This window comes from Pleurodeles waltl, chromosome 3_1 (genome assembly GCF_031143425.1).
Source record: "Pleurodeles waltl isolate 20211129_DDA chromosome 3_1, aPleWal1.hap1.20221129, whole genome shotgun sequence".
NCBI lineage: Eukaryota > Metazoa > Chordata > Amphibia > Caudata > Salamandridae > Pleurodeles > Pleurodeles waltl.
The window spans coordinates 242,860,529-242,882,449 of NC_090440.1; the positions used below are offsets into that span (position 1 = coordinate 242,860,529).

Below are 21,921 nucleotides of genomic sequence, written 5' to 3' on the forward strand. Positions count from 1 at the left end.
GTTGGACAGAAAACACACCATGGGAGCACCTCTAAAAGCGTAAAAGAATGGTGTACATAACATAAATATTCTGATGAAATTTCAGGACTTCTCATATACTGAGCAAACCAGCCACGCCCATTCAGAAGGAGAATGTTAAGCGTGCAGTATGCATCCGATGTTGCACTTTGGAGCACTCTGTTGCAAAAGAATTCTAAAGCATGGTGTAATAGCACGCTGTCAGTTGGACACTAAGGGCCAGATATACGAAAGGATTTTCCCATAGACACAGAATGGGTAAAATCATTTCGTACATCTGGCCCACAATTTGTACAGACCTTCAATTCTACGGATAAAACTTTATAGCACACAAACGATAATGTGTCAAATTCCTAGACAGTGAATATTTATCATTTGTATAGCACCAAGTCAAGTGTTTTGACCCCATCAAAATCGTTGATTCCATCACAATTCAGAATTAGCAAGAAAAGTGCTTCATCTGCATTTTCCTCAGTGCAGATACATCTTGAGATATTTGCACATTTCAGTTACAGATATTTAACTTCTGTTGAGCACTGGTATGGTAGACCCTTTCCTTTCACACTCCTGTGCCCCAGCAACATTGCCACATACTTCACGTTACAAAATCCTCTCAATTTGCAGGGCAAGAGAAGCAAACACCAGTCTCCATGTTAAAAGAAGAAGCATTAATTGGTCAGGTGAGGTAGGTTGACATTTGACTTCTATGTTTGAACGCACAGCAAATATGACCACGATTATGTGGCCTGCACAAGTGGCTTCTCAAAAAGAACTGCGATCTAAACAGAGGTAAATGGTTAATGATTAAAATCTTAAAGTTGCATTGCATGGTATTTCGCGCTAAATGCAGTCGATTGACTCCATGGTTTCTGATATTTCAGCTCGGTCTAGCTTTTTAGTGCACTGCGCCTGCAGGCTGGGACTTGTCGTTTCTTCCTTCCCATTAGCTGTGTGGGCCTCAATGTCCAGTATGGAAATTCAGCAAACACTGCACTCAACAGGCGGATCTTCATCGGCCAAACAAAACGTCAGCAGGTAACCACGGCTCAGGTACATGAAAAACCCTGATCCATAAAGGCAAAGCAGCTAGGGTCCGAAGCTCTGCGATGCCATACCGATAGCACAAGAGCTCTATACAAAAGTCCGCAATATAAAATACAAGTGTGCCGCTTTTAAAAGGCCAAGGCTGGCTGAAGGTACCAACCACTATAGGCGTCAGGGCACTGCATCCCCAGTTTTGTGTATACAAATGTTAAAGATTACCATTGCTGTCAACAAGAATTTCAAAACTTCCTATGCACCCGTCTGGTGTAGCATTTACTAACCCCGAATCCCTACCACAACGCAACAATGTAAACAAAGTAACTAGTAACAAAGTAACTAGTAACAAAGTAACTAGTGTCTTGTATTAATAAAACGGGCCTACTGTAGCTTTCACGGTGGTTGAAAGCCTAAATGTGGAGAAACTGTTCACGAAACATGTCATCAAACACAACAGCGTGTGACTGGGAACTTGCCTTTCGGGGTTTACGGGAAGGGGTCGTCTAACCCTGCTGCTTTAAGAAAGTTCAATCATGCAAGTTCATCAAAGTTTAAAAAGTTTTCGTGGAAAAAAAAAGTTGCAGCCGCTTCCTGTGATTGGGCTGGAGGTTCCCAGGGAGACAGTGATGCAGTGGGGAGGGCCTGGATCCCAGCCCAGCTGAGCTGCATTTCCAACACAAGCGGCACATTTCCTTGCCCCTTCCTCCCTCTCCCTCTAATTGATGGTCAAATTGAAAAGCAGCAGAAACGAGACTCGACCTTCCCCCTCGTTGCTGATTAGCACTTTTTTTTTTCCCCCGCTCCATTGGGGTTAGTGCCTCAGCCAACTCCATGTGAGCCCAGAGGGTATAAAGCAACCTCCCTCCCACTCCTCTTCTGCACCTTCACAGCGCACTTTCACACACTAAAAGCACACTTAACTTTTTCTTTCTCCCCACCCTATTTCCAAAAAAGAAGGGAAAAGGGGTAATAAAACAAGCCACCCTTTGGAGCGACATTCGGGGCACACTAAGTCTTCAGCACCGCACACTCCTGCCCGCACAAGTCTCACCTCTCAACGTGAAACCGACACAAGTACTAAAGCTGCTGCCCCAAGGGGTGGGGAGAACACCGCACCGAAACCAAGGACGAGCCCGAGCACCGTGGGCACTCTGGAGGCAGCGGCCGTCGACATCTGCACCATGAGCAGCCACAAGCAGGACGGGGAGCACCTGAGCAGCGTCGAGGAGGAGGTGAGGCGTCCTCGGCTGTTTGTCAGCCGCTGGGCCGTACTGTTGGTGACCCTTTGTTTGAGCTCTTTTGTGCCCGGCGCGGTGCTGCTTTACTTAATTTGACAATCTCTTCCGTGTTTAGACCAGTGAGAGAGAGACCTGCCTCTCGCTTTTTACTCTTCCATTGTTTTCCTGTCGGGATCGGGTTTGCTTTCTCTTTCCGTCAGGAGCTCTCAGCCGCTCCCCTCACCTCAGTTTTTTAGCGTTCACCTGAGCACTTCGCAGCTAGGGGAGGCTCGCTTGCCCCCTACGCTTGTTCTGGGGGGCAGTTTGTCCACTTTTCCAGATAGAGGTGGCCGCTGCCGTCCCTTCCGTACAGCTGACTTGACCTCTCGGCGCCCAGGTATGAACTGCGCTTGAGCTCCCAGGCTGCACAACTGCATCCTTCACGGCCAAGTACCCCCCGTTTTGTTGCCTAAATGTTGGAAAACGTTTCCCATTCTGTTCTTTGTTTCTAAGATTGTTTATTTAGTCAACTAGTGGCAGCGTTCACTGCACTTATTCGGAAAACTTCGCAGGTGTTTGTCAGTACCTAGGAGTGAGTTCGTACCCCACCTTACTACTTGCAATACATGTTTCTCAGATTGCCTAAAAAAATGTAATGTAACCCGCAGCGTGTGAGTCGTCGAGGGGCTCTGGTACCTCAGTGCTCAGGAAACGGACTCCCGTGAGGGCAGTTGGGTGGATAAACCTGCGGGTGTTTTGGAGCAGTTACTTGATTTACTTTTTAAAATGTTAGTGGTATGGAGGGGTGGATGGAAGTTCTTCGTTGTCTTTTTGAGCAGTATTCGTGGTGCTCCCTGCGGAGCTGTTCGTGCGGGGCCCGGGTAAGAGGGACCCCGTGCAGCCCACACTGTAACGCACGAGCGCCTCCGAGTACCCGCGAGGCCGTTCATTGGTGCGCTCGAGGGCCGGTGCCCGCGGCTCTGCGCACCAGGTGCGAATGAGGGCGCAGCTGTGGGGCGCCGGGCTCCGGATGAGCCTCTGTCCCTAGCCAACTGTGAGGCTCGTCGTGCTGGGGAACGGCCCTGCTTGGATACCGCTGCACCGAGGGCTTTCCGTGGGGTCCGCGTACTCGGAGCCCAGAAAGCAAGGGCATGCCCTTCCAGCAGGTCATTGAGCCAGGACGGCGCTGCCAGACCGGCTCCGAGGTTAGCGCGCGCGCCCTCGTGGATGCAGCGCCCGCTCCGGTGGTACTATTCCTTGATACTCCCGTGGCATTGCTCCCGGGAAGGTTCCATCTTTAATGTGTGGCGTTGGTGGTTGTTTACTATGAGGTGCGTTAGACGGGTGTGCACGGAGTGTCTTGGAGTGTAGGTTTGCGTTACACGAGCCTCGACGTCCTCTGCAGCTCTTTCCCCATAACAAATGACCTTTCGGCTCTAAAAGAGATGAGAAATTCTTGGCAGGCCGGATCCCCAGATGGGATCCGTCAGTTTTTAGAAGTACGTTTTGTTTAGGGTTAAGGAGCAGGATGTTCTTGGAATTTAAGGAAACAGGCAGTCCATCTATGGTCGCCGTGAAGCACATGGCTTTCTCGGTGCAGTTGGCCTGCATCCGCACTACCCTTCACTACGGTCACTGCGTGTGACGGGCACCAGGGTCTATTACTTTGACTTTTACCGATGTAAATATTGCACTTCCTGCCCCCAAGCCCTGCAAACCACGCAGTGCAGTTCTACAGCCCCAGAAACCGTGCACGGCAGCACTGAGTCACTACACATTCTCCAAGAGACTTCACCCTAGAAACAAGGCTAACAGAGCGAGTACCCAAACTAAGTATGGCGAGGGGTCCTTTTAAACAGATTTGACTTTTAAGGCACGTGTGCAATTTCTGTCAATTGACACGGTCTTAAAATGTGCTAGTTTTTCACAAATGAGGATATTAAGTGATGACTAACCTAATTTCCCCTTTCTTAATTTGTCATATTTGCTAACAGAATGAATCTTAATTTTTTCAATTGTTCTATTGTGAATTAATAGACAATCATAATTTTGAATACGCTACCGTTTCATTAACCACAACATCGCATATAAGGCTGCGCTAACCGTAAATAAATTTTAAAAAATGGATTGTCACTCGCTGCTAAAGACAGGAAGTCTGGGAGAGCTATATGATCCTTTCACACATGTAGAATACTTTTAAAACCGTTAATCAAGGTCCTATATGCAATCTAAACTAGCTAGCATACAACCACATTGCAACCGAATCTGTTCTTAAGCTTTGTTAGGTTGAAGTGCATATATTTATCATAGCGATAATTGGCTTGAACAATAGCAGTTGAGTGGAGAGTTCGTGTGATCTGGGTCAACAGAACAAAGTTCTTCAGTTTCGTTCTAAAAGAAAGATGAGATGTGATAGACTCTAGTTCTTGGGAAGACAATCCTACATCCTAGGTAGGAGAGAGACCAAGTTCTTTTTAGCTTTCCCGACTTTGGGAAAGTTAAACAATCCCTGTGTAGGAAAGGAGACTTGTGACCCTCTTGTGCTGCTGTATAAAGCATTAAGCTAGAGGTGGAAATTCAATTACATTATAATATTTGCGCACGAGGCAGAGGTCTTGGAAGAATACCCTTTGTTTGACAGGGAGCCAGAGCAGCAGCAGCTTCCTGGCTTCAGAGTCGTGATACTTTCTCAGTCCCTATGTGACCATAAAGGCAACATTTTGCATCTTTGCAATTTTTTGTAACGGCCTATCAAATGCAGAAATAAATACTGCAGTTGTCATTTTTAGGTAAAATACTGGCTACTATTACTTGGGTACGTAATTTAGTTGGCATGTAGGGCGGTACGTCCCTTAATGCTTTTCAGTCTAAAGAGCAGAACTTTTTACTTGCGGTTCCGATGGTAAATGATTATCTAAATAAATAGATGGCCAATGATTTTTACCTCCAAAGCAGGTATTGTGATAGTCCCCATGGCTATAGGCCCGTATGAACCCCTCATCATCTGACAATAAAATCTGTTTTGCTTGCATTAAGTTGCACAATATTGTGCAACATCCGGTTTTGTACTGCCAAAACACATTGCTATATAATTCTCTAGCCGGAAGATTATCTGATATCCACATAAGAAATGACAGAGCAGCTTAAGGACCTTACTAAATGTATGCAGGGACTAATGTAAATATTAAATAAGATAGGCGACCACATTGAGCTCTGCGGTGTTCGCAACTAACTTCCTGCGGGGCTACCTTGTGGGATATCCAGTATAACTGGTTGAGAACGTTCTGTAAGAAAAGAACCAGGCTGAGGTGGATCCTTCCATCACAAGCTCTTTATGGTGTCTAAGGTTATTGTGGTCCATGGTGTTGAAGACCACTTGTAGGTCTAACAATAGGACTGCAGAATCTGGTTGGCACACAAACCTAATAATTAGACCATGGCTAGAGCTAGTGCAGATTCACTTCCTCTTCCCTGGTGAAAACCTTACTGTTAATGTTAAAGATTACATTATTCTCAGTTAATTGACAACTGAGCTGTCATGATTTTAGTAAGGTCTGGAAGGAGTTATTGGTCAATAGCATTCTATTAGGCTAGGATTAAGAGGTATTTTTGTATCTTGACCATACAGTTTCCATGCAACACCATAATCTTAGATGATGTACTCTTTGCTGATCCAACAAGAGGGACCCTCCTTGCATGGTGGAAGTACCTGAATGATGGCTCAAACATCACATCAAAAGTAACGGAATGAGTTGTTGTTAAATGGGTTGTGGATTAGCAATTAATTTTTCAATTTGCATAGGTAGTCCTGCCAACGGATTCCACGTTTACTTACTGGAGGTAGACTATACCCTCAACCTGGACATGAAGGAGTGAGTGGTGGCTAGAGTATTCCCTTTACTTGGTATTACTTACAGGAGCGTAGCTTGCCCAATAAGACTGGGGGGGGTTGAGGGGGGCGAGGGGTGGAGCGTCAGATTTTCCAAAATCACGCTGCCGTAGGTTAAAAAATGGCAAGCAGGGTGCATTAGACTGGCCTAAGAGTAAGTAGAAAGGGAGAGGAATGCAGATTTGTAGGGGCAAAAACTAAGAACACAGTATTTTGTAAAATAAATAAGCATTTTTGAGGAATTCCAAAAAAGAGGGAGTGTGCTTCTTTGTGTGTATGTAAAATTCATGGTGAAACCCAACACACCTTGCCATACCAGACTGAAAGCACCTGTAGCCAACCATTTGCCAGTAGATAAATGTATTAAAGAGGGGGGGGGGGGCAACACCACCTTGAAGCTACTCCTCTTATTACTGGGTAAGTCGGATCTCATCCATCTGAGGTTATGAAAAGGTTGCATTAAGTGTCAAATGAATACTTGGTTCTTTTAGTATTGGATTATTTCCTTGCTAGCAATTAAGGAATGCACCAATGGTTGTTTAAAAGGAGGCAACGGGACAGTTTGTGCATTCATTAGCAGGCTCTGCTCATTCCCACATCTTTTTGAGTGGGTTAAGGTTGCTTGATAGCAGCAGGGCTCGGGATATTTCTGGCATTGGGCTTGTTGGGAACCAGTTAGTATTTTGGTTACAGTAAATTGTGCTTTTGGTTCCTTGGCATAATCGCGTCCTTGTCCCCAGTGTTTTCATAGTACTAAATTGCTAGTGCCCAGGATGACTTGCAACGTAGCCATAAGCGCTGACGACAAGTGTTTTCTTTCTGTTTTTTTTCTTCTAATTTGGTGCCCAGTTTCTCTGATGTAAGAAACTATATACAAGCACAGCCTTGGGATCTGTACCAATCATGATGTCCTTGGTTTGGAAATGAGTCTGTGAAGGTATTTTGATATGTTCGTACATTTATGTGGATTTTTTTCTGTTGCATTTTAAACTCTCATCAAAACTAGAAAATTCGAACCACCTTTCCATGTTTTTAAGGTGTAAGTATGCTCCCGAAGCATGTCTTTCCTTAAACTGACACCAGTCATGCAGCGGTCCAGTTTCCACGATTTTAGGAGAAACTCTAAACCTCCTGCTGAATTAAAGTCCACATGCACTTAAATTCATAATTAAAAAATGCTGTTGGCTTATGGTGATTTCAGGTGAACAAAAATACAAGCAAACTTGCAGCCCATAGAAGCCTGATAGTCCAGTGCTTGGTTGATCGTATGTATTGTATTTATGATTTTCCTAAAGCACAAAGACGAGGACACTTTAGTGGAGTGCAAACGGGGAGTGTTGTGCTGTAATGCAGTAAGCATACAACAACGTGGTGAACAGGTTGATCATCTGGCTGAAATGGACAACATCCAGAGTTAGACCATCAAATGTCCCATCCCTAACCTGATTTTATAAAGCCTTGAAGAGAAGGATGTCTAATGGTTGGTTGAGTAGTATACTATTTTTCTGGTCAAGGAAGAAGTAATGGGTCTGGACTGACACTACATGGAGTAGGATTTCACATATTCAGTAGTTTTGGAGAGGCAACTGTTTTGGTTTCACTAACCCAGTGAAACTGAATTTGGGAAGGTTGCCAGACTTGATTTGAAGTTTGAGGTGAAACTACTGCATGCATACATTGGAAATCCAATCTTACTGTCAACCAGAGCAGCAAGGTAAGTGTTTAACAGTCAATTAACAAAGTACACTGTTCCAGAACAACCACAACACCAAAGAATTTCAGGTGTTTCAGGTATGGGTAAATTCAGAAGCAGAGGCCCTCATGTATCATCATTGGGCTTGCTTCACGTCAGACTGGGGCTGCAATGCTCTGAGTACACATTTGATATTCCATAGAGGAAAGGGCCCAATTGTACATTATGGGTACAGTTCTGCGGAAGGTGTTAGGACAACGCTGTTCCGCTGATGTAGTCCTTCATTGAGCACTTTGTGGTTAATTGTGGCTGAGATCTAAAAGGATCTTTCACAGCTGATGACTTAAAGCACAAACTCTACCCTGCCTCCTCTGTCTAATCACCTTGTGCCTGCATTTTCTAAATGCACTTTCTGCTGGCAACCTTGAGATGTTAATGTCTGTGACTTCCGTTTTTTCTTCGCCTTCTCTCCCTAACTCCCATTGTAAAATCTACCTATAATCCTTATCAAGAGCAAAAAATAATTTGCGCACCAGGTTTGTTTTTTAGTTTCCCTCTAAAAGCCATAGTGTTGTTTTCCTTGGGCAACATGATCCCCCTTTATTGTGCATGCACTCTACCTGCTGCAACACATTCACCCCTCAAGCTTCACCACACTGCCTAACCTGGCGAGTTCTTTCTAAAGGCAATTCAATTCACTTCTTTCGTAACCATCTCCAGAGGCCTTCCACTATGCTTTCTTGTGACCTCTGCACTAAATTATACCTAGGTCTTTTTTTCTATCCACCAAAATTGTTTGGTGAGGCTCCGCTAGAATACTTATCCTGGTTAATTTAAGGCCGTTCTTTCCTTTTTTTGCCTGCTAACAAATCCCACCTCTTGTTAGAGGACCGGGCAAGCTAAAAACTGCACCACGTCTCATTTGTCAGTTATTGCGAACTGACATGTATCCCGAAGTAAATAATTATTTGACACCGCCTTAGGTAATTACTTGTATTAAGTACCCTGTAGTAGCAATATCGATGCTTATTAAATGTTAAGATAACTTGTGCATATTTAGAAATAGTTTTATTGGTGCTGGCAGTAAGAACAGCAGACTAGCTGACGTTTTTCAATCAACTACAGATCTACCCGCAGCCAGAAATGTAAATACTGGCGCAAACAGTGATTAAGGTATTGGAAGTTTAAAATGCATTACTTGGTGCATGATATCTGCAGTGCCTCGGGTAGGGCTAACCTAGACATTATACCACCTCACTGTAACCGACGCATAGGTGGTATCAAGTACATTTTATACCATCTTTGGAAGTGTAACTTATCAAGCATGATCTCCCACCCCCAAACTGCTATGCATCTACTACTCTCGATTAAATATTTTCAAAGAGAATCTTGCTGCACACAGCGCTTTAATGCGTAGAGCTCTCAATGAGTTCTCCTCAAATGGATGTTATATTAGTATAAGAACTATCAACCGTATTATCTGCTGCTTGAAGTTCTCGGGCTGTTGGCACAATATACATTTTTTTCCAATACAGCAACAGGCCAGCCTTTTGCAACCACTATTTGAAGACTGCTTTTAGAGTCCTTTTCCATGTCTTGAAAAGTACATGCTGCAATCCCAGTTTTCAAATAGGATGATGGTACAAAACTAGAAAAATGCAAGGTATTAACTTTTTTGTCACTATTGGTAAATTGTTCTGTAATAGCTTGTTTAGGCCACCTTTTTAGGTTTGGGTAAAGAATGGAATTTCTGACCGTTATTTGGTTTTTAGAAGAAACCAGATTCAAAGTAACCTGTTAATGCTAGATATAATTGTGCAAAAAATATTTCTAAGACAACTGGTACACTTGGTCATTATTGATTACTAGTCTGCAGTGAATTGTATGCATAATATAGCCAAGATTGGTGTCAGCTGACTTGAATGCAAATCCACTCATACATTTTTTGATGGGCTTTCAGCAAAACATTGCAACTCATTCATTTGCCGGATTTTACAGACCGCTCAGTTTTTTAAAGTGCTATTCAAAATATTTGTTTCCATACCAAAATATAGGCTCAAATTCCTCATGAGAAACTATACTGAATCCAATCTTATGGCGGTTTTATACATAAATAGCACAAAATCGAACACTAATCCTAATATATGATCAGTATTGATTAATGGAACTTTCTTGGAAATATACGGATTTGTATAGCGCAGCTAATCACCCGCAAGTGTAGCCAGATGCTGTCCATAGGCAAGGGGAGATGAAGTGATTTGCCCAGAATCACAGGATGTTGAGCTGAGGCAAAGTTTTAAACCCAGATCTCCTGCTCCAAAGTCGGCAACTCTGACCGTTACACAGCACCCTCTCCTGCCCTTTAATTTTGAAATTAAACTTTTTATCATTTGCAAAGCGGGGCTTGATTAGCCCCAACATATTGGTGCACACGCTGCTGCAATGGTTCTCTAGGATGTTTGATTTCGAATTTCCCACTGCATATGGGAGTCTGTGTTTGGCACCCTTAAGAACTAACAAATATTTTGGACTGAAGACTTGAAATAATTTGGGATTCAAGTTATAATCAAGCCTTTCCATCAATCAGACTGAAGAGGAGTATAAATTGTACATAAGGTATTCCAATCTAAGATGTATATAAAGTATTCCAATCTAATTTTTAACTAACGCTCCGGAAACCAAAAATGCCTCTTTCAGCCATGAAGTCCCAATAGTTTGACTTCTCTTACTTGAGTGTGCACTATTAACATAAAATATAAATGGCTGTCTTTGTGGATTGCAATAAAGTAGTTTGACAGCATTGTATATATATTTTTATTTATTTATGAGGAGGGTGGTAACAGGAAAGACTAATGTGCGTGCACACTAAAGAGAGCCTACAAGTCCAAATAAATCTGTTCTTATTTGGTATGAACATTCAGTTGCATGCTATTGCAAAAAGACTATCAAAAGATTTGTGTAGTCAGGTATCACCTGTGAAACTGCTGCAATTTTAATTTGTCACGAGTTGCCATTGGCTCGCTGTACGCAGATAAATGTGAAAATTATCCTAAAGACTTACATTTGATAGGTGCTTTCAAATGTGTAGCAATCCATGCCTAGATGATAATCTTAACACAACTTCATACCTTTTTAAAGAGTATTGCGAAACCTATTTGTTTCACTTAAAAGTTCTGTTTATGAATTCAAAATGTAGTTGTATATAAAAAAGTACCCACTTTTTAAATGTGGGTATAGGGGTACACCACTACAGGTAACACATGGGCTGATGACATGGGGAGAATGCAAAAGCTCCCCATGTCACAACTTGTACTATAGACTTTAATGCAAGAATACTTGATTCGTTTACCTGTAAAATTAAACAGGTTTTGGAATTTCTTACATTTTACAGTCTTTGCCTAAATTACAATTGTACCAATAAATCTGACTGCCAATTATGTATGGCTTTAAAGTATTAGTTTTTATTGAATTAATTTCACAGAACAAATCTAATCTTGATGATGATCCTCAAAGGCAGTAATCTAAACTGATCAGGTAAAACTAAATGTTTGATCTTAACTTGTGTACATATTTCCCTTTTGAGCTCAGCATGCTTGTTGGCCCATATCAAAGTGCATAGAAGCAAGGCGTCAAGCGTAATCTGATCCTCCACATACTCTAAACAAAATTCCTAGTAAAACAAGGACTATTGGTCCCAACTCCAAGTAAACGCCTGCAAAACCGATTTTCTTCCTGGTGCAGAGCATGGCTCTTCTGAAATCCCCAAATGGAAGCCCATCAGGTTAAGACTGAAATACTTGTGTTTGTACAGCTCCAGCAAGGGTAAAATAGGCTTGTTACCAACTCTAGCTGGGAGCTCAAAACTGAGCCGACAGCAGCAGCATTAAAACAAGCACACCGCCTAGACACATGCTGAGCTCAGAAGGGAAATTATTTTCGCTACTGTTTGTCCTGCTATCTGGGACTAAAAATACCATGGTTGAAATATATTGGATACATGGCCGAAAGCCTGGGTCGACCAGAGCTATTTCTCTCCAGTTGTTGAATACAGGGAATAGGTTTTGGGCCAAAATAGTTTACAATTTTTGGCAGGGGCTGCAAGGGAATCCAAGGAGCTTTTGAAGTCGATTGTGTGAGATTACTTTTTAGTTAAGGCATGTTTGGCAATCAGGGTAAGGTAGAGCTCACGGCCCAATGTGTGGGAGAGGGGTCTTGGGGAGTATTAGGTGTAACTTACACGACCCTTTAAGACCGTTTGATCCAAACAGCATTCTTGTATCTTTGTGATGTTTCCTTTAAACCTCTACTGCACTTTACCCTGTTGAGCAAATTTTTATGTACCTTTCACATGTAGATTTTTAACCTTTTTTTTTTTTTTTTTTTTTTTTTTTTTTTTTTTTTAAGCATGGGTTTTCTTTTATTTTCTCCGTATGGTGGCTGATGCTTCAGTGTGTTTCGTGGTGGGAGTGTGTTTTTTAAAAAAAAATGTTTTTAAAGGTAATATGTTGGTGCAATGCTATGATTTTAATGTCTTAATGCTTTGTGTATCTTTCTTTTTCTTTATGTATATGCATTTTTTGTGATGAATGTGTTCTTTTTGTATGGCTATATAGTTAAACCGAATAAAGTGATTGTATAAATATGAACATTTCAATTGGCATTTAATTACAATCTGGTGTGCTCAACTCGGAGAAAAGGATTTTGGTAATCCAGCTCGTAACAAATGCAGAGGTGTTATATGAAGAACTTAAACCATATGAAACCGTTGAAAGCAGATTGGACCTCTAAGCATGCTGTAGACATGAAGTGTGGGCTCCATGCATGGTTCGATTTCCCTAAAACTGTTTGTCAGTTGCCATCAAATAAGCCCAGAAAGTTTACCCTTCTCCTTTATAGATGGCTCCTCGTGCTGGAAAATAGTGTGATTTCTGTAGATTTACAAACTACTAGCCTTGTCCTAATTGTCTTGATGTCAAAGCAGTAGAACATGGAACTTCCCGGAGTACACTTTTTTAATAGTATTCCCGGGTTCTTTAATTGTATTGTCTAGGCATTACTTGGTCCATTGAAGTCGGGGCATGGGCAGTAACTGTGTTCAGCAATACCATTTTGACTCCCGCGTTTAATTAGTAACACCATGACTTACTGGCAACTGGGTGATCGGGACGTTTTCTGTTCAATAGGGCATGACTTTATTAATGCTATAGTCTCCAAAGCAAGAACAATCCTAGTAACATTGGTGGGACCTTTGAATCGGCCATTTACTTCTGAGCTGTACGATATTATCATAGGTCTTTGTTCAAACGTGATCCCGGAAGCAATGTGCCTCTGTTTTGATTTGTTGGATATCTGCAACTTTAGGATTTTATGAAAGTGGATAGGCTACAGACGCTAAACAATAAAGATCGAGTAACTGGTGTGCTTGTCCAGGTGGATATGTCCTTAATTCTTACATTAGAACATTCTTTACTGAAGAAATACCTGTTGCTCTTGGATAATTGAGGTACCACCTTGTAATATGTTTTTAAACAATAGTGAATGGTTGCGTCAGGAGATGACTTGTAAGTCGTACCATTGTGATGCTGCTCTAGAACTTTTCTTCCTTATAAAACACTTGGGTGATTAAATATACTTTTTAGGTTTGGTTTGACTGCACACCTGTATAAAGTATTCAGTCATCACCTTGTTTGTCGCATTCAATTATTCTCTCCTACATATTTTATACAGAAGGCAATCCCGTGTTTCCTACTATATTTTCCAGTAGTAGTAAAGCCACCAAGTCGGTCTTTACTATGCTGTACAGCACATGTGCATGCACTGGCTCATTAAAACCAGAAACGGAAATAATGGCTTTGCCAAAGGTGTGTTTTTTTTGTTTTTTTTATGCACTTCTCGGATCATAACTTTGAAAATAATCTTGCCAAACAAATAACATTTAAACCTATTTGCAAGTGCACTTTGCAATTGTAGAATAGCCGAGATGCAAGTAAATGGGGTAGATGCATTTTACAATGGTACTTTTACCTGAACGTGTTTTTAATGGCGTGCATGCACTTAAATGTAATGTTAGTTGGCTATTGAAGTGAGTGAATTTGTTGATTCTTTCTGTAAGCCACACTGCTCAGAAAATGAAACGGTATTGGTATTGTGTAACACCCACTAACAGCAAACCTCATCGAAATCATAACTGCATAATTCTCGTATTAAAAATAGCATTCAGTTTCTAATCTGTCGTCCTTTAAGCAAAATTGAACCTCTGTCTCAGGAAAGAGTTAGATAGTACTTTAAAAAAAAAAAAAAAATATGTAATTAATTCACAAGGTGCGATTGTTTGCTTCCCGTAACTCATTCACTGAAGTAAACGTATACACCAGGTTGTCACTAAACGTATTGGCAGTGTTTAATTTTTAAAAGAAAGTGCCGCCGGTGCCCAAACTCTGCTCAGCCCCCGGCCAAAGCAATTAAACGTTGGCTCGCCGAATACCAAGGCTGGTAGTCTTCAATCCAGTTCATATCTCTCACACTACCAGACACTCTCTGCCCCTTTCTTACGCCTGCGGGTTCCTTCTTTCTAACCTTGTGACGGGTTTGCCGTCTTCCTCTTGCTCACTTTACAATGATTTCTCCCCCTTGCGTTGGGTATTTATCCAATGTGGCAAAATAAGTGCAGGTCCCCAGAAATAAGTGCCAGTGGCCCCACCACTTCAAAATAGTCTTTAAGAATTGTTTTTCAGAGATTCAAATGCACGTTTTATTAACTAGAAAGTCTAGTTGCATTTGATTGCTCAGTCCTTAAGCTTGCCCCTCTTAGTAGCAAGACCAGAAATTGCGCACATAGTCGATGTGTTGCAAGCTCAGTATTCAGGTGTGCTCCCCTACACTTCGTTACACACCCTTACCAGTTTTTTCCTTAAATCAAAAATTCAGGATGTCTTCTTCTATGGCCAATGGCAGAGGGGTTGCTGTCCAACTACGTTAATTTGTGAATGCAGTACTTTTATGAACTTAAATTAAATGCGACGATATCCTCATACCGTTCTCAGTGAATGTGTACCCGTGCCTAACTTGCTCAAGCCTGGACTAACTTGGCATAGGCAGCTCCCAGGATAATTGTGTGCTAAGGTAAAACAGTACCGAATGGTTAAAACTATAATATTCCCACAATGACTGATAAATCAAGCCCAATTTAATAACCGAAAACACAAATGGTTGAAATTGGATTTAAAAAAAATCGAGGAATCCTAAAAATCCCCCTGAAGTGGAAAATTGCTGTTTAAACTGTGTATTACCGGCAAACCGCTACCAGAGGTCGCTCTTGTGCTAAAGTTGAGACTAGGATAAAAGTTACCAGCAAGCGCTTCTGCTGAGAGTTCAGGGAGTTCGTAAACATCCATTGTCACACTCCAGTAATTTAAATGCTATTGTTGATCTTCTGGGGACTGTAAGCGAAAAGGTGTGTTGGGGGGGGGGGGGGGGGGGGGGGGGGGGGGGGGGGGAGGAGAGGGAATCTTTAGAAGTCACGCGCATCTGAGTTGGCACCCATTTAGAGCAGATGGTCACCAACAATACCTCCCTTGGAGCACAGTTCCCGAGTTCCAGCATATCCGGGGTCCTTCATTCTTTACCAGATATTATTCAAGGATTGTTAGGAGATGGTAGTGAGGTGACTTATCTTATTCTGGGCACTAGCCAGTGATTAGTTTCCTATATCAATTTATGGCTACTTTCCTGCTAAAAAGTCCAATCTCCTGACCAAAGTAGAGGTAAACTTAGTCAAATGGCAAAACTCCAAGCTGGAAGACCAGAGATAAATTTTTAGTTTTTAGTAGGAATGATACCAAAAAGCACAGTGCTAATGATAGACAATAGTTGCAGAAGACCGGGGTTAAGGAGTCTCCCTTTTTTTTGTAATTTTTTTTTGGGGGGTCTAACCACGATGGAGTGTGGGTCGGATACAGCAACCAGATTAATCCTGATAAGATTTTACTTTCTGACTTAGTCTTAAATTCTAACCATCCACAGGAGTACTCTTTGTAAGCCCCCAGGACCTCAGGGAGGCACTTACGCTCACAGGGTGTCAGGCAGAGGCAAACAGCAGGGGCATCTCCAGGTATGGTCCAGTTGCCTCTAGTCAGCTGGGTCCTTCCAGGAAAAAGGCCCTTGCAGTTTGTTCTCTCCTTGGAGTCATACAGAAAGAAACACAACTGACCTCTGGAGTCTTTGTTCTCCGCACAATAAGAAGCAGGTCCAGTTCAAAGCTCCTCTTGGGTCAGACAGCAAGTCCAGTCCTCTTCTGATCTTCAACAAATTCCAGAAAATGTTCTTATATGGGTGCCTTAGATGCCACCTTTATGCCTGGAACTAGATAGGGGGTGGGATTGACTACTAAATATGCACTAGACATTAAAGTTCCCAGGTCCTGACATACCTATGTTTGCAGTAGTTATGCTTGCTTTACTGCAGTCAAGCCCAAAATGTCTCGGCATAAGTGCTGAAAGTTGGCAGCTGGGTGTGTGTGAAGTGTAGTACTTGGTGTCCTCCCATGAACACTAACCTCCCGTTGAGGCAGGCCCTCTACTCTCAATAAACCTGAAGACAGAAGTCTGGCAGGACAAAAGGAGCATCTTTCAGCAATCAAGTGGGAGCATCTACAAGAAGTGTCTTGGCATACTGTTCTTTCCCTTTACAGTTTCCCAGGTGTTACATGTGGCTCAACAGACCTGTCAAGCTGGATTTGACACTAGTGTCAAAAAGGATGCCCAGAACCACCTCTGCAAATTCTATGAAGTTCGAAAAAGCTAATCTCTCCCCATTCGGGCCCCCACCCCCAAATTGTTTGCCCAGGGAGGCAGTTCACACCTACTCAAAGTAGAGCACAGACTGTGAGCTGGCATAACTTACACTGACTACCTTCTGACAGTTCAGGCACATAACTTTCGAAGTTACTTTTCCTTAATAGTCATGATAAATCTGACCTTGCCATTGGTTTGGATTTTTAATAACTAAAGTGGGCTAATTCTAGCTTTCAGTCCTTGACATGAAGTATTTTAATCTGAACTGTTTTCTTTTTTTACTATATTTACACGTAGAATCGCTTGGCCTGCCACAGTGAAACACGCTTTTTGGGCCTTGTTACTGTAGGTACATGGTATATTATTTTCTACTTGTCTCACTTTCAAATACTATCCATCATACCTTGTTGGCTACCAGGCTTACATAGGGATGACTTGCTAATATTTAAAAGGGAGGTTCTTACCTGGCAGTTCTTTTCATAGGTCACACTGCAGCAGTGAGGCTACACAGGCTAGGCCTGATGCAATGTGTGCTTTGTCACACTAGTAGATGGCAAAATACGTGCTACACATGACCTTTAGCTTCCAGGGCCTGGGTGCGCTTTTTACACCATATACTAGGGACTTATAGGCAAGTCAAACATACCAATTACGAACGGGCCAATTCAACCATGTTTAAAGTGGGAGTACAAGCACTACTAATTAGCAGGTGTAAAGTGCACAGAACTGTGAAGCTATCAAACAAAAATAGGGTCCAGCAATGGTGGGGTGACTACACAGTAAAGCATAATACATTTGAAAATTCTCCCTTAGCCCTGCTTAGCAGGTTTCACTATCTCCCAAATGTTACAGATGTGGTAGAACACAGCTGGGGCTTCTATCCCAGATAAATGTAACGTGTGCCTGACATGGAGGTTGTGCAGGCTTTGCTTCATCAGAAGCATACAGGAGCATAAAATGCAGGGTGCAATGATGTCATGAAGATGAAACTTGCTTTCTGTGATGAAAAGCGGAGAAGGCAACAGTACCACTTGATCCCAGAGGAATACTGTTGTTGGTGCATTTACAATGCATCTTATGAATGCTTTGAGGTTCTAGTGGGTGCTGTTGCTTATTCCAACAACAGCATCAAGTTGTGCAAGGCCCTGGGGAGAGCAGATAGTGCTATTACAGGAAACACAAATACCTGGTGGTGAGAACGCCAAGCTGCAGCATACATGGCCTGGACAATGCTACTGCAACACGTATTCTGCATTTTCATGTGGAGCCATGGTTTGGATCTGTGCGGGGGTCCCGTTTCATACTATGCACACAAATGGACCCAGAAGGTCAATGTTTTTGTTGAAGAGCCCCAAGAAGGAAGGCCGTACTGCTAGGCAGTGTCTACGGGCCCCAACATTTCTCAAATCTCATTCTTCACATGGCTATCAACTGTTTGGGTTAAATGGACACAACTCCCATGAATAATAGGTGGGGACTTTAATAGTCTACTTAATGTAGACCAAGATTGTTCATATCCATCTCTACCAACCTCACCCATGGTGTCTGCAGCTACTCATTTCTCCCAATGGCTGAAGCAGTGGGTTTTGCGCAACTGTTGGTGCACACTTAATCTGTAGCCAAAGAGTTCTCACACTAGTCTGTCACATGACCTACATGTCAGGTTAGACTATTCACTGTCGGTCCCCCTTACAATTGTTTACAGATGCAGAATATCTTCAGAAAACTTTCTGACCATAATCCCCTAGTGGTACACTTCCAATAGTGGCAACCACACCTGCTAGTCCCCATGTGGAAGTTGCAGCCTGTAGCACTGGGGGACCAAGGGTTCAGGGGAACCACATGGTAAGCACTGGTACATTACTTGGCCGATAACTGGGGCACTGCAAGGACTTGAGTGGTAGACTGGGAGGTGCTAAAAGCAATATGTGGGCACTGTATACCCACTGGTTGGGGTTGGAGTAACAATACACAGGGAAGTAACACACTTGGAAACCAAACTTGGGGACATGGAACTCCAGTCACATACTCCCCACACACCCTCCCCCCAAAATAAAAGGAAAACACCAATTACTTGCTGCCACGGAGACACATGACTGATTAATAGAACAGCTCAGATTCATCGACTTTAAAGCCTATCAGGCGAAGATCAGGGCATCTACTGGTGTGGTTGTTACGGCATGGTTGTTACACAGCTCTGCCCCAATGCCACCTATCACTGTGATAAGAATATCCCCCACAAGCCTGCTTACCAGTTAGATGGAAATCATGATGCTTCCACTGCTTACCATAGTCTGTACAATCCCGGACACTAGATAGAATTCAAAAGATACAGTCCTTCCTTCAGGGAGTGACCGTACCAACACTACGCACAAAGTGTAGAGGAATTTAATGTGCCCTTTAAAACCCAAAACATATGTGAGTCTGCTACAGGGAAAACCCAGGACTGGATGGGTACCCTATTGAGTTTTTATAAAACCTACTTGCTGATATTGGCTCCCAAGGTACTAGGTTTATCAAACAGCATTGGAGGAAAGTAGACTCCACGCCCCTTCCTCCAGCTCCCATTCAAAATCCCATGTAGGGATCTCTAATATCCCTTCCCAAACCAGGCAAAAATCCAATAGTGTTCTCCTGGGCAGATCCATGATGCTTAATATCCGCCGACTGCACAGTATAACTGAGCGAGCCCCAGCCCAATGAATTTATGCTTCATGTTTAGTTGTAAATCTTGACAAAGCATTTAACAAGCTAGACTGAATTATGTTCTCATTATAGCAGCCTTTGGTATCGCAGGCCACCTGTGTATTCCTATATGTGGATCCCATTGCCCGAGTGGAGGTTGGACAATGTAAGTCCCCTTTCTTTCCCAGTGAAGAGAGGCAGGGGTGTCCTTATCTCCCACCCCACCCCCGTTCTTCATCCTGGCTATGGAGCCGGTGGCCTAGAAACTCCGCCAGCAGGGTGAAGATTGGGTGCCCCCCTTGGAAGGAACACTGTATGCTGGTTCACTGTATGCAGACGACATACTGATTTATATCTGTGACACTAGGAATGGCATAACTGACATCCTATCGGAAGTCTGAGCAGTGTCTGGACTGGCGGTAAACTGGTCTAAGTCCTACCTGTATCCCTTACACTCACATTGTCCTCCACAGTGGCTGCTAGTAGATTCACCAGGCAATTAGGTAGGAACCCAATATCTTTCACTAATTAGGTATACATTTCTACCATGCCACACACCATCTGCTGGATGCTAACCTCACCAGAACCATTACTGCATGTGCTCTCAGATCTTCTGGAGCACCCTTTCCCTCACTGTTAAAGGTAGAATTGCTTTGACTAAAATGTTTGTACTCCTGCGCCACAACCTCCCACTATCCATCCCTAGGAGGGTCTTGTGTGCTTCATGCTGTGCTGGGTATCTTTCTCTGGAACAAAGGCAGGTGTCAGGTGGGGCTACGCAAATTGCAGCTCCCAATTGAGAAAGGGGGCTTTGGGAACCCTGAATTTCGAACACTGTTACTTGACAGCACAACTTCGGTGGCCAGTTTGGTGGCTATTGGGCGAACTGCCAGAAGAAATGACAGATGCTCAGTGCACTTTAAGAAGCCTTTCTCCAGTCAGCCTCACCACCCATGCACTGCAGTACACTGACAGTAGCCCATGCTAGCTACAAACGTAGTATCCAAATCATGCCCCCAAATTCCGACACATAGACCAGAAATTAAGCTAACTGCCTTCAAGCTGCTCTAGATAATTCTGGGACAAGCGGGTCTTCAATGTTGGGATGTGGTGGGGGAAACAGTGAGAGCTCTATTCTGCGACAAGGTACTTGAAACCTTTGACCATTTACACGATTTTTAGTGGGGGGTATACGCCGGGTATCTTCTGGCACATACTAGACTCCTCAACATAACAGCTGATCTGTGGCAGATAACTGATTCAGAACCAGACCCTCAACCATTAGTACACGCCTTACATGTTATGGGCGGTGGAAAGCACCTAATCACGTGGTTTACCCAGCATTGACATGATGCAAGACCCCCCTGCAACCCACATGATAGTTGAGAGCAGGATGTGGGCAGAATTTCTGGATAAAGAGTGGGACAGGATACTGATATGAAAGTGTTGAGGCATGCCAGATCTCAATATATACAATATAACATTTCATAAAGCCTACCTTACACCAGATAGAATCCACAAAATGTTTGGATCCCCTTCAAAATGCCCCTGCTGTCGTGACCCGGCTGCCAATATGATCCACATGTTCTGGTCGTGCCTGGAACTGAGCCACTTTTGGCATCAAGTAATGGAAACCCTCAGTTGACTGAGCACACAGACCTACATACTGCTGAAAGTGCCCAACTGTACCTCTTTCGCCGCCCCAAGTGTGCGAGGGTAATTAATTGCTTTATTGACTTTGCGTATTATAGACAAGCGATTTTTCCCTGAATTGGAAGCCACCTACATTTCCCAACACTTTCCCATTGGTGCGCCGCACTGTTAAAATGGGATAAAGCTGTGATGATTGCACTTAGGTGGGGAAGATGCAAGAGGATTGAGCAAAATCCCAATGGCAAGTGGTTGGGGCATGTATATGCAGGAATTGCATTCATATCACGAGCGAATGCAACTGTAATGTCAGACTACACTTTAAGTAGCCGAACATAGCAAGAACTGTGCCCCCCTTCCTGGAGCCCCATTTCAGAATCAAATTTTTACCCTCTGTTATATAGCTCATAAGTGGCGATTACTCCAGCCTAAAAAAATCATTGGAAATGAACTGCCAAAGCCACTATCGTAAATATATATATATATATATATATATATATATATATATATATATATATATATACTCTGCCAATTGCAGCATATTAATGCACTGGTCTGTTAATCTATTATTAAACCACGCAATGTGCTTATTTGTATTTGTTACCACAATCTGGCACAATACTTCCAATTGTGTTTGACATTAACATTCACTTTTTAACGTTAATTATTGAACCAGCGACTCCTATCTTACCAGTGATGCATGTGTGTTGCCGCTCCTACAATGTGAAATTATCATTTGAAATGTAAAGCACTGATATTAATGGCCTGTCTATGTATCAAAACTGGAAAAATTGGTTCAAAAAAAGTTGTACAAGGCCTTAAGCCAGAAGGGTATGAGCAAACCTTGTTAAGCCTATCACTATACTTTAAATTTTACAGCCCAAAATGGTTTTAAGGAACTGGATCCTAAAAAGAATCCGTCTTTTTGGAAGTTTA

At 42.8% G+C, this 21,921-nt stretch overlaps 1 protein-coding gene across 2 annotated transcripts in view; it reads left to right on the forward strand.

The window, feature by feature from the left end:
• The first annotated feature begins 1,710 nt into the window (after positions 1 to 1,710).
• Positions 1,711 to 21,921, forward strand: part of RBPMS2 (RNA binding protein, mRNA processing factor 2) — a 200,920-nt gene continuing 180,709 nt past the window's right edge. Inside the window, exon 1 of one of the 2 annotated variants that reach the window (XM_069222325.1) lies at positions 1,711 to 2,291. In XM_069222325.1, coding sequence (XP_069078426.1) covers positions 2,241 to 2,291 — 51 coding nt within the window. In that variant the 5' untranslated portion in view covers positions 1,711 to 2,240. The remainder of the gene's footprint in view (positions 2,292 to 21,921) is intronic. The other variant, XM_069222324.1, reaches the window with a different exon arrangement.